At 38.9% G+C, this 17,991-nt stretch overlaps 1 protein-coding gene across 4 annotated transcripts in view; it reads left to right on the top strand.

Moving 5' to 3' along the window:
• gdpd5b (glycerophosphodiester phosphodiesterase domain containing 5b) overlaps window positions 1–17,991 on the top strand; it is a 58,563-nt gene that overhangs the window by 17,607 nt on the left and 22,965 nt on the right. For all 4 annotated transcript variants that reach the window (XM_074641473.1, XM_074641472.1, XM_074641475.1 and 1 more), the window contains exons 2-3: window positions 2,744–2,917; window positions 16,667–16,770. In XM_074641473.1, coding sequence (XP_074497574.1) covers window positions 2,801–2,917; window positions 16,667–16,770 — 221 coding nt within the window. In that variant the 5' untranslated portion in view covers window positions 2,744–2,800. The remainder of the gene's footprint in view (window positions 1–2,743; window positions 2,918–16,666; window positions 16,771–17,991) is intronic.

Below are 17,991 nucleotides of genomic sequence, written 5' to 3'. Positions count from 1 at the left end.
TGTCCAGATATCCTATGAGCGATATCACTCTCTATTACATTGAGAGCGTGATATTGATTAACGGTTGGCGTTGATTTAGACCAATGAAAATAGGTTGGAGGTGCGAGAAACTTTGCTTAAATAGAGCGTTTTTTTTTGTTTTGTTTTTTTAAACGACACGTTGGTCAGCCTGTTCGCTGACACACGGAGCAGGTTAGGACATTTTCATTGGGAAAAACTGAAAAATCTGATGTTCGCATCGCGTCCAGTTAGGAAGAGGTGTTAGAGCCCCTCTGCTAGCAGGATTGAAGACTTAAAAGTGTGTGCTTGCAAAGCTGTGATCTCCATCTATCCGACAGACATGATTTATTCAGAAGAAGCATCAAACAGGCGTACTTGCTATGATGTTCGCTATGCTAGTCGAGCAGTTCCTGATGTGATCAAGGTCTAAATCCCTGGTTGACAGCTTGATGAGGATACGGTAGTGCAGACTCCAAGTTAGATAAGATGATTATTGATAACACATTGGCTCAGTTCTCTGCATCCATCCGGTCCATGCCTGCTGTTGTTTGACAGTTTGTCCTGTATCAGCAAAGCACAACATTGACCATGTCAGCATCAGGGGTTTGAATCTCATTTGTAATATCAGCCGCGGTATGTGGTAGATTAAAGTGCAGCACTTTTAATTTTAAGGAGCAGGATTGCCTGTCAAGACCCTTGTGGTCCTGCTGGGGTGGGCGAGGTTCATAGTACCCTCGGGTCACGCCCGCCCTCCTCAGAGCAGTTTTACTAATAACAGGAAACATGGCCACTGCAGCAGATGCTAATGAGCAGCTGCCCAGAGCCTGAGACAGCCTGATTACAGCAGGAAGAGTGTAGTTAACATGCACAAATGCTCTGAGACATCAGATGTAGCCGTATGCTAGCTGTGCTCCACAAACTGCGAGGAAAGAGGAATATCACCAGTTAAAATGCTCCAGGGAAACCTGCTTTTTTAAACTTTATTGAAGTTTCATTTGAATTTCAAAGTCAGTATCACGGCTTTTTCTTTTTCGTGTTTTTCTTTTTTAGTATATCGGTCCACATCCCAACATTTATATAGTCCAGTATGTCATAACTGGAGTCCATCTTTGTAGAAAAAAGTCCATCTTCATTTGCATTTTTGCTGTCATATATTCTGTTGTGTAGACTTGTTTCAGTCTCTGAGTGCATTGGGCTTGTGTGGTCGCTTTCCTCCAATTTACAGTTATCTTTCTAGCAACCGGTAGAAGTATCCGTGTTATATATCTTTGGTCTTTACCCTTTACATTTTGGGGTGGTTCTCAGAAGTAAAAAAAAAAAACAAGATCCATTTGGATAGCAATTTTCAATATTTTTTTTCAATCTCCTCTTTTTATATCTCACCAAAATCCCTGCAGTACTGGACAGTCCCAGAAGATATGTGAATGATCTCCACTCATCCCACATTTCCTCCAACATAAAGCTGACATTGAACTTTTGTCAAACGTAGAAACTATCAATGGAGTTCTAAAAAATCCAATTTTCTCAAATTCTTTCCATGGATGACTGTTAATACTTTTGTGGCTACTCATACAGATATCTCGCCGCCCAGTCCTGTCAGCTATTAACAATCTATAGATGTGGGAAATGTGTTTTTTACTTGGCAAAGAGTTTTTCCATTACCATAACAAAGTACTGTGTTGGGTTTCTATTAAGCTTTTCCCACTCTCCATGGCTTTTAATGTAATGCCTTATTTGTAGGTGTGTACACTTTTAATCGTGTTTGTTTGACTCTCACCAGCAGAGAGATGACATTAATTATGCATGGTTTATTTATGCTTTTGATGACCAAGAGATGCACTTTCAACCCCAGATTGATCTGAGGCAGCACAACAGGCTCCATCATGTCTCTTGAGAGTGAGGTAAACTTGGGATAACAGCCAAGCACTGCTCTGATATCATTATTGTTATTATAGCTGATTGCGAAGTCTCAGTGCTGAATCAGCAGCAGCTCAATGGGAGGACTGAGCTATAACTCTGATTATTCACAGCCAACACAGCCTGTTTTACTGCCTACCATGGTCACTAATGCAGCATTAGACAGGCGTGAAAGGGGTGCTGGGTTTTATCTAAAGTATCATGGTGCTCATTCACTGGGGGTAGTGGAGTTGTTTGGGTTCACTGCAACACAGAAGTTGTGTTGTTCTGCTTGCAGGTTTAGTTGCCACGTCTACCATTAAATATTTGTATACTGTAAGCTGAAGGGTTTGCTAAAATGTCACTGTTATAATACATCCTTGTTGCACCTGTTGGCCTTTTCTTTGCCTGGCGTTTTTTTATATGGCCCTGACAACATAAAAGGGAGAGAAGGGGCCTGCCTGCTGTCTTTTGACCCAGATATGTTCTGGCTGTGTGATATATTCATGGTCACTGTAATTTAATGTGATGTTCAATAGATGGTGGGCTCACCAAGCCTTTTTCAATTTAATTTTCTTTTCTTTTTTTTCCTTGATCGTATTGATGAAAGCTTGCAGTAGTCTCAGTTGTCATTGGAAACGGGAGCTTGGAAACAAGGGCTTAATTTTAGGCTTTGTAATAAAGCATGTTGCCTTTCAGGTCAGCATGTGTTTTCTATCAAAGTGCCAGACATGCTGCTACGCTAGTAACAGTTTGTTCCATGGATTGTTCAGTTTAGTCTCAACATGTTGTTTGAATCAACTTTAATACTAACGTTTCATATATGTGTTTCTTATTCTTCTGACAGGATACTTCGCGGTCAGTGGGATGTTAGAGCTCTGGGAGCGGGACTGACTGAAGGAGCATGGTGAAACACCAACCCCTCCAGGTCTATGAGCGCCAGCTGTGTTTGTCATGTATCACTGGGATCTACGGTTGCCGCTGGAAACGCTATCAACGTTCCCATGATGACACCACCAAGGTGAGAGGGGGAGGAAACCCGCTTTGTGGGTGAACTACACCAATCATGATTTACATCAGAATTGCTGTAAATAAGGCAGTCAGTAATTTAAAAAAAACACATCATGACTTTTTCTACAGAACATGGTCACATATTGTATACAGTGCAAAGTACAGTACATGTATATGATGGTCACCAGATAAAACACTAAAATCACTTATCTGTTAATGTACTAGAATGACATTTGACTGACTTTGCAGCGTTATACTGCAAGTTTGAATCTTTCACATCTTACAGCAAGAACAGTGTTTTTAATGCACTGATCAATTTTGAGATTTTGGGCTATTTTGCTTCCATAACATGTCTTCTTTCAGACTAGTAAACATCCAAAATACACATCTAGGTGTTTATTTTACTACTTTGTCTATTTGTGTCTGTAGATTTCTCCTAAATTCACTAAAAGTTAGCGTTAGATAATGCCTCATTTGCATATTTAAACATAACATTTCAGAAAACTTAATACAAAAACTAATTGTTTTAATGTAAGTAATCAACTGGGGAAGTTTCATGGCAATAACTATTAGTTTTTTTCTTTCCCCCTATTCACCTGTAGTGTTTTCAAAATGTTTGATATTTTACAATCCATATCTTTTAAAGGCCGATTTCTCAAAATGAGGTTTTTCTCAAACTCTCTTTACAGTTTCATTCCTGTTTATATTCTTAATGTTTTTACAGAGGGGTTTGTTCATACTGTAGGTCATTCATAGCCTGGTTTATATAACATTTTATTCCTACTGTTGAAATTATTTTCTGATTTACAGAGATAAAATAAAAGACATATCAAATTTTCCTCTGTAAAAACCTTTGACTCTAATATGTCTAATATGAACCTGGCTTTATCCAATGTTCAGATTTCTGTTCTGGAAATGTATGTAAATTAGCACATATTTAATAAGATAATGCTTCATTTGTATATTTAAACACTGAATGTCATTGTCATTATCAAAACAACACTGGCTAGCAGAGCAGTAGGAGATATAGTTGAGGCTGACCTTGCTGTCATTGTTTACCTCTCACAAGATAATTATAAGTTGTATACACACTCATATGTGCACACATGCTCACGTCAGCTTGGCAGTAAATGAGACCTGATCATGTCATTCTCTGATTAATTTATCTTGTCAAGGTCCTCTCAATGATAACCGTACTGTCCTGGGAGATCGATGCAGAATCATATCACTTTTCAGCTTTTTAATAGCTTTCCTGTTTAAGAATGTGAAAATCTATGAATTTTAATTAGAAGTTACAGTTTTCCTCGCCTGTTTTCTGCATCTTCCAGTGACCTACCATCTACATTTTGACAAAAAAATGTGGGTATGAGAAATGATGGCATTCCTCTTCTTGATTTCTGGCTGCTGAATTAAAAAGGCATTGTAGCTGTTACATTAACGACAAGATGGCTGTGTAGGAGGTGGGAAATTAGCTAAAGAGCACACTGTTACTGAATGTGCTACTGAGATTGTGATTGGCATCCATAGCAGTGTGCTGTGACACCTCATGGTCTCTAGATACCTTTTGTCTCTCAGCATTGATTTACGATGAACAATCTTTGACCAAATATGTCCTTGCTGGCTTATCCCCCATTCAGTAACCTTGAGCTTTCCACATAGAGCTTCATTTGACATTGCAGTCCTCCACTGCTTCCAACAGTCTGTCATCTCCTACGTTCTGCACATTTTGTAATGAGTTTAATTAGATTTTGTTATGAATTTTATCCATCAAATGTTTTTTTGTCTGTATGCCACGACCTTGGCAGATTTTTAGTGCATCTGTATAGGAGTCACATTTATCGAGAGACAATATGAGAGTTATGAGAGTTGTATTTGGCATCTTAATTATTTTCAAGCATTTAAATGTGTGCCTTAGGTGTGGGGAAAAAAATCAATGCTGCATAGTATCGCGATATTTCGCCTGGCAATATTGTACTGATACACGGGCGTCAAGTATCGATCTCTTATTACATAAACTATTAACCTCTTAACAATCCGACGGCCGCTATTCTGTCTTTCAGAGGTTGTAGCGGGCTCAGTCTTAAAGCTAGTAAAGGTACTGGTATCCTATAGAAACTAGAAAACCTAAGGAATCTATTGGTACCAACCATGACGTGTTAGCTTGTCGGGAAGAACGCTAAATAACACTCCAAAGTTACGCAAAATTTGAGCGAGGAAAAACTGGCATGGCCATTTTCAGAGGGGTCCCTTGATCTCTAAATTCAAGATATGTGAATGAAAACTCTGAGTGAAAACTGTATCTTATTAGATAAAACAGATGTTGACAGACTGCATAATTTGCAGTTGAAAAAGGTAATAAATCACAATATATCTTATCGCAATACTCTACATATTGCAAAATGTTTAAAATAATGGTGATAATATAGACATTGGTAGCTAAAATCTTAAACCAAAGTGTGCACCGAGAACGGCCTCATGTAACTCCCAACCAAAGAATACCACAGTGTTTTTTTTCCAGTATCAGTCAGGATAAGTATTACAGCCGACACAAGATGAGCAATTTGTCCTGACCTTTCCCTTTTTATCTCTACTCCGTATTTAGGAAGGACACACAGGTTATGTTGCTGCAACAAACACACAGCACACACCCATGTGTGCACTCGCACACACTCAGACTCTAGTAGGTTGGATAATTTATTTATGCCCACATACCATACTGTAGATAAGCAGGAACCTAGCACACAGACAATAGACTCTCATGTCACTCACATGCCAAAGAATATATGTGGCGTGCATTAAACCTACATTAGGTGTGTAAACAAACACACAAATGGGGATGGGTGGTTATATTTTGATAGCTCTTGGATCACACACATAAAAAGCATTTCAGAACTAAATAAAGAGGTATAGATTTTTCCCCTCCAGGAAACTGGACACCGTGTTGCTGTTTCCTGTTGCAAGTGCTTGTCTTTCAGTCCAACTGATGGCAGTGGCAGGATAGTGCCGAGTCAGCATTCTTTGTCCACGGTGCTCATCCTTTGTTTTGACCGTGTGGTGGACGGATGGATAGCACTTGTCTTGACCCCAGAGTGTAAGAAGCACACAGTCAGGCACATGCACTCTGCAGGCTGCTGTCAGTTTCTGTTCAGCTGACTCAGGAAGTGGATATTTTTCCCTCAACATTCTTCTAATTTTTTTTTTTTACATAATCTAGTGGTGCAGGAATGAGTCCTAAAACCTGGAAATGAGTTAGCATTTTAGCACTTCCGGTTCCCTCGTCTCAAAGTCAGTGGGTTTTTTGAATGGGGTATTTAGTTAGATGCCTGTAATAAGTTCTGTGGTTAACACATGTTGAAGAGATTGTAACGTTTTGATCTACGATATAAAATACATCAATAAATACCCAACTCGTACATTTTGAAGCTTATACGTGTCTTAAAAAAACGTGGTTGCTAACAAGTGGCTAAATGAGACTACTAAACGTCATCACGCTGACTCGTCTGCCATTACAGCCTCGTTGTGTATACTCACGCCCATGCGACCCGTGGTGTAGTTTGTTTATAGCCTAACGTTAGCTTTTTACTTCTGGCGATTGCATTCACACTTCAAAAATCATGGTGGTTTTCATTTGTGGAGATTATCTTACTGAACAAAACCTGTAAGTATCATAAACATATGTTTGCCACAGAGCTTATTTTCTGTAATACAGGTTGTGTTATAGTTGTCTATATTTATGAAATAACAACACGGAGGCTCCATAGTCCAAACCAAGACGACAAACTTTATTGTTCTTTTCTACCAAAGACGGCGCAGAGCAGATTCACTCCTTCCGTTCTTACCTTTCACAATAAAAGCCCTAGACATATAATATTTGCAGGCGAGTATTTCGTATTTTCATGTCAATTATTCGTCACGCCCCTGGTGTGTAAAGGCCTTGAGAGTGCAGCTTTGTAGTGCTGTCAATAATTATGAAGAAAAGAGGAGCAGTGTAATGTGCTTTTTACCTGTCTGTATTTATTTGAGTGTCTACTAGGAGAAGAGAGATGTGATCTACATTGAGGATGCTTCCTAGCACAGGTCAAGGTGATGTCATATAAGACTGCATCTTTAACGATCCCAGTAAACAAACTGTGACTAATCAAGGGCAGGTATCAGCTACATGTAACTGGACCTGAGCGAATCACAGAGGCGTGAGAACTGAGAATCTCATGTTGAAACAACTGTAGCCTCATTCATAATCTACAAGTGGATCATGCCATTTCTCCCCTTCTTCATCTTTGTTCACTGTAATGAGCCACGCAGGCTGACTGACGGTCCCAGTGAAGTTGCCTCTGTCTGTGTTCAAGGTGCTTTGTAGGAAGACGGCCCACGTCACGCAGTGCAAGCCGATCTGGCACTCAGTAATAATTGAAAGTATTTCCATTTAGCCAGTCTTTACCATTCAGTCACACAAAAGGCTTCAAAAATAGAAGCAAAGCTGCTCTGCCTTCATTAGTCCGTGATCTTGTGGTCTTCATTAGAGCCGGCTTGTGAAATATTGGAAAGATGATAAGACAACAGAGATACCAGGAACAAGCAAATCACTGATGGTGACTCCACAGAGTGGCACATTGTTGTTTCATTTGCTTTGGATAGCAACAGTCAATAGAAGATCAAATGAGCAGAATTCAAAATTGTTGTAGTGATCCTATGAAATATAACCTCTTTTGTATGATTTCAGTTTTTGGACCGGTGACTTTCATTCATTTCTGAAGGACATAAACGGTTTTCAGCTAAATTTTTTAATACTGCATTTTGTGTGCTTGATCACATATTTGCCCTCTCGTCCCTCCAGCCGTCAGACTGAAAGGTCATAAGCTTCAATACATCAGAGGAGGTGACTCAATGATGAGGCTGAGGGTGTGATGGACGGTTTGAGATGTGTTTAATGTAGGAAAAAAGCAAAGATCATATTCTTCCGCTAGACCTCCTCTCTCCATAAGTCACATCTACTCCAGGGCATCTGTCATCTTTTATGATTCTGTCATTTTTGGAATCACGCCTGGTACAAAATATGATAGTCTTGCAGGGCAAAATCTTCATTGAGATTTGTTGTGCTTCAGAATATTATAATAGGAACCATTTATCTATTCACTAATGAATAATCCGTGATGTCACAGTGACTACGTCCACTTCTAATTTACAGTCTATGTGTCTTATACCACTTATTGGCTGGAACAGCAGCATGATTTCCTGTTTAGGATTTATAAAATCTGCACATTGAATCTTAGAAAATTAACAACTTTTGTCTGTAAAATACATCGACAGTGTTATTTCTGTATTTGTATCTTCACTACGCTAAAATTAATTGAGAAACTGGAGGTTCAGTTCATTATTAGAAATGTGTTTCCAGTTAACAGGACCACAATCGTATGTTTGCAGACAGTTTTGCATTATGTGCATCGTAGGGCTGCTCCCATTCGTTCGGTCGTTTTGTTCTTAGCCGACTAAGATTTCTTCAGTTGATTAGTCATTCTTTATGCTTTTTTCATGCTGAATGATTCAAAGTGGTGATTTTGTGTCAATCTTTGTGGAGAAACTCAAGTTGTATAAATTTGTCTATTAAATCAACGAATCGATTAGTCGACAAAATCGTATGAATTTTAGTTGGCAAACAATTTCTTTGGTGGAGGACAGCCCTAGTGCATCACTCTGGTGGTCTGGCTGCATTATAAAGCGGTGCACAGCCTGTGTGAAATGCCAGGGATTTATCTGGATATGCTCAGGAATGTGACAAGGGACTGAGGTGTTAAATCCAGTGAAGATAGATAGAGGCATGTGAGCCTGTGCCTCACAGGGAAAGAAGCACCGTCGGCGAAAGAATAACAGCTTTCTTTCTGCTTCATGTGATGATCTCTCCTACATTTACATGAGTCTTCACGTTTATTCACACACACCAACATGTTTGTGTTTGTTTGTATCGGTCTGGATTTATCTTTAACAGCAGATAGATTCAGGACCGTCTCTCAGCATATTTCCTCTCCACAGTGTTGGCATGTTGGACGGCAACACACTGAGTCAAGCTGTCATTTATTCATCATTTAATTGTCATTCACTACATAGGAAATCCTTATGTTGGCTATTTTTTATTATATAAAGTACACTTTATGAGATACATATGGGAACATGTTCTTCCCTCTGATGACTAATCTTTTCATATAGTCAATATGTACTGTAACCCACCTAGACTTGAGTTATATCACAGCCTGAATCACATAATCAGTGAGCACAAAGAGTGTTCAGACAGTTGTATTCTGATATCTGTGTGGAGAACGTTCGCTGTAAATGGAGACGCACTGTACATGATACAAGGACAGTTTCCTCATGTACTGACTGTCGTCCTTGCGCCTTAAGTAACCAGCAGCACAGATGCAAACATGCTTAATTATTATTTTCCTGCCAGCTCCTACTGTAGTTATACAAAACAAGGCTCTGTGTGCAGTTATTATTAAACTATAATCCACATGCTTGCCTGTGTGATTTATAGGCTGTCAGGCTTTGTTCTTTCTCCGTGTACGTGCTGTTGAGGGCACAAAAAGCTACTGTAGCTGCATAGTTTGACAGTTTGTATGAACTTAAATATATACACGGCAGGGCTGTGCGATAGGGCCAAAATCTTCTATCATGACATAGGCAAGTTCATATATCAATAATGATATATATCGGGATATAGCATGATTTCTAATAAATAGTCTATATGAAATAACCACATGGTAAAGCCTATTTTTGTATACCCCTGTGTGATTTTAATACTGATAAATGAAAACTTGAGTACAAAATGAACATAAGTTTTAAGTGAAATAATAGAGAAAAAATACATAAATATAGGCCTGGCCTATATCACAAGAGAAACGATATAGAAAAATATATACGATAGACATTTTTATATTGTTTTGACAATATATATCATCATATTGCCTGCCCTAATACACGGCAATACACAACTTGACTTGTGAATCTGCAGAGAGATGTTTTGTGTGTGAATGTATTTATATATTTTCTATCACTTCTGAAGAACATTGCATCCTGGCTCCATATTTGGTCCAAGGTTGACTTGCAAATCAGATGTAAAACAAAGTATATAGTATTGTCGTTGGCTTTGTTTAGAGAATCATACAGCATGTGTTTGTTTTCTTACATGTATGTGAGTAATGCGGGGTACAGACTACACGAAAATCATCATTTTAATGGTTCTAAAGATTATCTAGCCCGATATTCCTGTGATGTGAGCTACTGTATGTTAAGAGTGTTTTCTACATCCCCCGATCTGCTCAGAAGTCCATCCTGGAGCTGATTTCATGTTTAAATATTAAACATGTTCAATATTTACGATCTGATATCCTGTTGTGAGGGAGGGAACCCCGGACAGCTGAGGACGCAAAATCTCAATTCATTGCTCTCCACACACTATAGGAACCAATTTAAATTTATCGCTTCATGTCGTTATGTGTGGGGTCTCTCATATGTTAAACATCTGTTAAGACTTTAAACATCTTTCACTGTGGGCCAGCCTTAAGTAAGCATGCATGTGTTTGTCCATGCATGTATAACATTGTGCTGTAGAGCAGCTGCTGGGCATGAATAATAACCATCCAATGGATATGACACTATAGCCTACATCCTGTTTGACATACTGAAGCATTCTTGGAGCGATAAGCGAGAGACACGTTGGCATTATCATTAGCGGTCGCTCTTACAGGGAGAAGTGGAGCAAATGACTATCGGAGAAATATCTGCAACCGTTGTCGACTCAATGACTAAATGCTACGTGCCTCATTTTCCTGGTTTTAATCTGATTGGGTCGTCCCAGAGGACCACATTAAATGCGCCAGAAAGTCACCACTAAAATGCAAAGCACAGTATTTAGAAGTCAGTTTATTACATATCTCTGTACACTAATCTTCTATAATTACAGTAATTCACCGCTAAGGGGGATATTTACAACAAATTACCGTCAGGGCTGCAAAATTTTGGTCATCAGTTTAGCGATATATTTACTAAAACGAATGACTTAAATGATCTTAGCCACGGTTAAGTTTATTTGCATGAACTAAATTCAATATATTCATTTCTAATAGACCTGACACTATGTGAGGAAATGGGAGTTAAATAGCTTGACGGCGTCAGTTCAACAAGAAAATTGGTGATACAATTAAAGAGACCTCCCAGAATTATGTGAGATATTAAACGTCACAAGATTACTGCCGTAAACAGATTTTAAAAATCCAATAAGCCTGTTTAATAAATACATTATTGGCTGCTCCGGTCATAATCCCCTGCACTGGACTGGCTGTGAGCCATTAAAAGTCAAGATAAATAGAAACTTCAGGCAGAAAGCCACTGAGGGTAGCAGAGAGGTTATTGCAATGCTGCTCTGCGGTGGCGCAGACGGAGCCTGTAAAATGACTTTATGTGCTCCTTTTTTATTTGCATTACATTCTTTGCTGCTGTCACTTAAGTTTTTAAATTAGGGCTGTCATATTTAAAGTGATAACGTGTTAACACAAAATCGTTTTAATGCCACTAATTTCTTTAACGCGTTTACGCAACTTGCAATTTTTAAGGTTGTAGCGGGTTCAGTTTTAAAGCTAGAGTGAAGATACTGGTATCATATGAATGTCGTCTGTCATACTAGAAAAGGAGGTTAAATAACGCTCCAAACTTACACTAAGTTTTGGCGAGGAAAAACTGGCATGGCCATATTCAGGAGGGTCCCTTGACCTCTGACCTCAAGATATGTAAATGAAAATGGGTTCTATGGGTACCCACAAGTCTCCCCTTTACAGACATGCCCACTTTATGATAATCACATGCAGTTTGGGGCAAGTCAAATCAGCACACTGACACACTGACAGCTGTTGTTGAGTTTACCATGTTATGATTTATTTTTTATGCTAAATGCAGTACCTGTGAGGGTTTCTTGACAATATTTGTCATTGTTTTGTGTTGTTAATTGATTTCCAATAATAAATATATACATACATTTGCATAAGGCAAGCTTATTTGCCCACTCCCGTGTTGATAAGAGTATTAAATACTTGACAAATCTCCCTTAAAGGTTCATTTTGAACGGATAAATAAATGTGCAATTAACTATGGATAATCATGTGATTAATTGCTATTAAATATTTTAATAAATTGACAGCCTTTAAATATTCATGAACAAAGGCCAAAGATTTCGTCTCTCTCTCTCTCTCTCTCTCTCCACACCTGTTTTTCCCAGATGTTAAATCACTGATGCACTATCACCTGACGCGGTGGTGAGTCAGCGAAGATATATCAGTTTCACGCTATTTTTAGAGGTTTTTTTTTGCAGTCCCTTAACGTAATTGGGCCAGAGCAAAACCTTGGTGCAATCCCGTAATAAAAAAAGGACATGAAACACTATGAAAAAGGGCTGTCAGTCCTTATTAGATATATTCCTAAGAGTTGTTTGTTTATAGCATTTATGACACTTTTAGTGAGCAAGTGAATGATTTTCATGAATGTATGTTTTTTTAGTTTTTAATATGATCCATTTGATCCTTCTATTTTTAGCATTGGAGTTTATCCTCTAATGACTTCCATCCTTTTTCCATATTACTGGTTTAGGAAACAAATGTGTTCACTATTTTAGAAATGTATTTAATCTTAACCACTGCAGCTGTCTGGATGTCATCACTCAGAGTAGCTACAGAAAGGGTCCTTGATGGTTTTGAAAAGTCATTCCAATATTTTTTGAGTTACGTTTTAATTACAGCAAACCACATAATTTGATTTGAATTAAAGCTAATCCAATAGCTCTGAATCTTCTGAAGGAGAACTTGTCCTCTTTGTCCTCTATGATGTCTCCAAGGGGCGAACAGCATAACACTAGTCAGAATAATTATAGGAACAAAGCATACACTGCTCTTCAAACACTCCCAGAGACTGTGGTGTTCTGATAGATTCCTGTTTCCGCAGTCGGCCCGTGCCACGGGGCGCTGTGCCTGTATAAAACGCCAGCCATGCAGAATGGTAATGTGATGTCACAGGGCAGGCCAAGTCATGCTCTACTGCTGAGTTAGCTGGCAAACAGGAAGACAACATCAGAACCCAACAAGGGGCTCCAATCTTCAGTAAATGAGAAATCAGTTATTCTTCAATACAGATTTATTTGTCTAAGTTTTAAAACACTGTCACACTCACAGCTAAACTACGAAAATTGAATAATACTGTAAAATGACTATCTTTTTAATTTGCTACAACATTCTTTGCTGCCGTCACTTAAGTCTGAATATTTCTGAACAAAGGCTAAAGTTGTCAACTTTCTCTCTCTCCACACCTGCTTTTCCCAGATGTTAAATCACTGATGCAATATCCTCTGACGCGGTGGTGAGTCAGTGAAGATATATCCGTTTCACGCTATTTTTAGAGTTTTTTTTGCAGTCCCTCAACGTAATTTTACCAGAACAAAATTAATTAAAAAAAAACCTAAAAGTTGGACCTCATGTAAAACATCCATGAAGAACAAAGAGCTAATAAACTGTAGCGTGTGCTGGTTGACACATTCAGGTTGCATTTGTCATTTGGATGCAGTTTTCATAATTTGCATTAGAGCTGCAATGATTACTCCATTAGTTGTCAACTATTAAATTAATCAGCAACTATTTTGATAATCAATTAATCGGTTTGAGTAATTTTTTTAGGACAAAAAAGTTAAAATTCTCTGATTCCAGCTTCTTAAGTGTTTTACAAAAAAAAGCAAAACATTAAAACACGGGCAGATAGACAATAAAATGAGACGATAAAAAGAAAGTTGATGCAAACGTATAATAAAAAGTGAAATTAAAAAAGAATTAAAATAAGGAATATTAATAAAAGAATAATAAAAATTACAGAATTGATTAAAAAAGAGAAAAGGAATCACATGGATGATAAGCCAAACAAAAAAAATGTGAATATGTTTTGGTTTCTTTACTCCTCTATGACAGTAAACTGAATATCTTTGAGTTGTGGACAAAACAAGACATTTGAGGACGTCATCTTGGGCTTTGAGAAGCTCTAGTTGACATTTTTCTGCATTTTCTGACATTTTATAGACCAAACAACGAGAAAATAATCTATAGATTTATCGATAGTTGCAGCCCTAATGTGCATTAAAGTAATCATAAGAAATGGGAGATCGAGCAGAAAAGATGGACGGGCTCAAATGAATTCTGCCATGAGAGATATATAATTGCGATATTCAAGCCAATATAACAGTGTGAGTTATAGTAGATAATAAAATCCCATATTTAGCATCAGATCTCAGAAATGACATTGGGATATAGTTTATTAGGTGATCCAATTAATTAGACCTCAATGTAGATAACTTATTGACCACGCCATCACAGCTCTATCGGGATCGTGTCTAGAAGGTAACCGGCGAGTTGAGAAAACTCTTGTGAGATGGATAGGGTTAGGCATTGAGTCGTCGGGCAGTGAGTCTCGCAAGAGTGTTTGCAAGTTTTTGCAGATTTCAGATCAGATTTCGCGGTTACCTTCTAGACACAACCCTCCATCAGGGACGTCTCAGGTCGCATCTATCATAATCCAGATGAGAGATGGTGGGAGTGAACAATGCCCTCTCTCAGGAGCAAGGTCGGATCTCCTCCCAGGTGTGTCAGCTGATCATTAAGGTCCACCATGGGAACCGGGAATCAGGGTCGCTGCTTTCTCATCAATGAACAGAGTTGTCTGTCACACATACACAGAGCTGCTTCCCACAGAGACCACGGTGTCCTTTCTGTTACTGGAATTGATCTGCTGTGCTCCTTTTGTTATAAGACATGTAGATAAATGTGTGTAGGGTAAGACATTGCTTTTTTTTGCACTGGACAAACAGTATTTGCTTTGTGTGTTTTTCTAGATAGACTGCTTTTACTTTTTTAGGTTTGTTTCCTGCCTGTAAAGACAGCCAAGCTGATCTGGTGCCCATATTATCTGATGAGAGAGAACCTCTTTGCATAATAAAGTCTGTACTTCAGAAACCATGTCCAAATATGAGAGGGAGATTGAATCAGCATTCCTTCAAGCTTGTTTCCCTTTTTTGTACAACTGAGTGATCTCTGTTATAAAACCGTGCCCAGAAATTAATAATACATCTTTATATCATCATGATTTCCACTTCAAGTCTGACCCCAAGTCTGGATGTTGAAATGTGGGAAAGCTCTTAAAAAGAAACTTGAGGTCAAAACATGACCTTCAAATGCTGCACTGTTTTGGATTTTGATTGTATCGTGATTAAAAACTTCCATATTTAACATTTGAACAGCTTTTAGTTTTGGTCCAAGAACCAACCTCACTGAGACGGAGAGCAGATATAAACAGGTCAGGCAGACTGTCTTACCTGTGTGTCGCATCAGCTGGCCGAGGCGATAATAATCTGATCCTCTGCACACACAACAATGGTGCATTCAAGCTGATGTGCTAAGGTTGCTGAACTGAGTGTCTTTATCCTGACGCTACAGTACATCGCACACATACGTGAGAGTTTTCAAGGACACTTAGACGGTAACTAACAATGAAATATGGATTGGTCAAATTCTTCTTCTCTCAGTTCATTGTTTCATTTTATAAAATGTGCGTCACTGGGTTCTTGGAGCTCAAAGTCTTCAAATCGCTTGTTTAGTCCGATCACCAGTCCAAACCCAAAGATACTCAATTTACAGTGATATATATAATAGAAAAGAAGCAGCAACCCTGTGAATCTTTGGCATTTTTGCTTCGATTCATCAATTATCAAAATGCAAATCCATATTAGGGCTGTCAAAGGTAATGCGATAATAATGCTTTAACACATTAGATCTGTCAGGGGTTGTAGCGGGCTCGGTTTTAAAGCTAGAATGAAGATACTGGTATCATATGAAACTAGAAAACATAAGGAATCCATTGGTACCAACTATGTCATACTAGCTTGTAATGGTGACAACGCGGTGTGTGGTTTTCTCACATCACTTCATGTGTTCACTGGCATCAGATGATTTAAAGTCCTATTACTCTTTAACCTAGAAGCTTTATTCTTTGAACACTGTGTGTGTGTTCCTTAAAAGTTATCAGCACATTTTAAGTCGACCAACACTGCTGCTGCTCAGCTTCTTCATGTGCACTGAGTTTTCTTTAAATGATTTTCTGTTCTTCATGAAAAGGTCATACGGTTTTATTCTGAGTCACAGCAAACGTAGCTGTGTTTAATGTACGCTGAGAGGGAAAGATGGAGATGAGCATGCCTGCTTGCACGTATCGTCCCGATTATGGCCTTGGGGTGATTTTCTATCTGTCTGTATCTGAAGATAGAGCCAATTTAATATCTGCTCTAGTACAAAAGTGCACGGCAGACGAGGACAGTAATTAGTGGGCTTGCTTGTGAAGTTATTAAAAGTCATTCCTTGATGATGAGTCAGGTGTATGAGGGAATACTTTCTCCATAGGTCAGCAGCCAGGTTGACACCATTTAGGTACGTTTGCTGAAACTTCTAATGAGCTCTGCCGCTGTCTGAAGATCTTCTGGAAAAGTTGAAGTTGTGCTTTTCAAGTTTTACAAATTCATCCCACAAACATTCAACATAGTAGCTTTGTGTCCACAACAGCAGCATTATATAATTATATATTTTTTCTTTTGTTTTCGCTGCATTCAGAGCTGCTCTGCACTCAGTCATGTTTCCAATCAAACATAGTGCAGCCACAGAGTAATAAATTGCATTTATGTGTGTGTGTGCAGTGGGAGCTGCTGTGGTCCCTCATTCTCCTCTTCACCTTCAGTCTGCTGCTGGTCTGGTTCTACTTCTGGTGGGAGGCACACAATGACTACAATGAGTACAACTGGTGAGTACCATAGACTGTATATAAGAAGTGGACGTTGTCACCGTGACGTCATTGGTTTGTGGACTGTCATTTTGAAGCTTTGAGTTCGTCATGTTGGCCGTCACAATCTTGGTTTTTGGCCGCTGATTAAGACATTTTCAGGCGAACAAAAATGTTACTATTAACTTTCATGAACTGAAAACACACTATGAAAGGATTAAAGTTGTAAGATGAATACATAACTGGACAACTCCCAGACCGGTCAACGCCGTGGTAGCGACATGTCAATCACAAGGTATACACGCCCCAAAGCATCCCGTGCTTTATGGTCTATTTGACTCTAAATGGGACCATAATTTACTAAATGAACATCATGCTGTATTGAAGAAGACTTGAAACTAGCGATTGAGACCATAAACTCATGTTTACAATGTTTACTGAGGTAATAAATCAAGTGAGAAGTAGGCTCATTTTCTCATAGACTTCTATACAATCAGACTTCTTTTTGCAACCAGAGGAGTCGCCCCCTGCTGGCTGTTAGAAAGAATGCAAGTTTAAGGCACTTCAGCATTGGCAGACCCCGGAGGTTACCCACTAGTGAGTACACAGCCAGAGTGCTTCTGTGTGTTGTCGGGTCAAACTGGAGCCAGACGCCTGCCACCATATTGTTTCCGCTGTAAATAAATTCTATCCATGCTTGTCGGCTTATTGATTTCCCTAAATCATCCGTTTAATCCGTCCTCTGCCTTAATCTGACCAGAGACCACCCAGCCCTCCACAGATTAACACCGTTACATAACAAAGTTGGCTCGCCCACCATTTCCTATACTGTAAATGACTCAGCTCTGTGACCACAGCAAGTTTATGTGACTGAAAACATTACAAGCAGAATTCATCTGTTTTCAATTGCATGTGCTTATGCAAAACCTCACACACGATTTTCCTTAAAGCTCAAGTAATCCCATTATTTCATACCAAAAGTGCTGCTGAAATTCAAAACAGATGCTTGACTTCCAGTCCTCAAGGTGAAAGCACTAGCAGACATTAAAAGGGGCAGTATGTAAGAATCAGAAATTCCTTGTTAATAGTCACACCTCTGGCCATTAACGATAGTCAGTGTCCTGTTGCTCACACTACGTAGACGCGAGCGAGCATCGGTCAAAACAGTGAGGCGACACACACGAGACAGAACATGATTGGCAGCTAAAGCCACAATATCACTATGGATTTCACATGCTTGGC

This window comes from Sebastes fasciatus, chromosome 7 (genome assembly GCF_043250625.1).
Source record: "Sebastes fasciatus isolate fSebFas1 chromosome 7, fSebFas1.pri, whole genome shotgun sequence".
NCBI classification, from domain to species: Eukaryota; Metazoa; Chordata; class Actinopteri; order Perciformes; family Sebastidae; genus Sebastes; species Sebastes fasciatus.
This window is presented reverse-complemented; position numbering and strand designations above follow the sequence as displayed.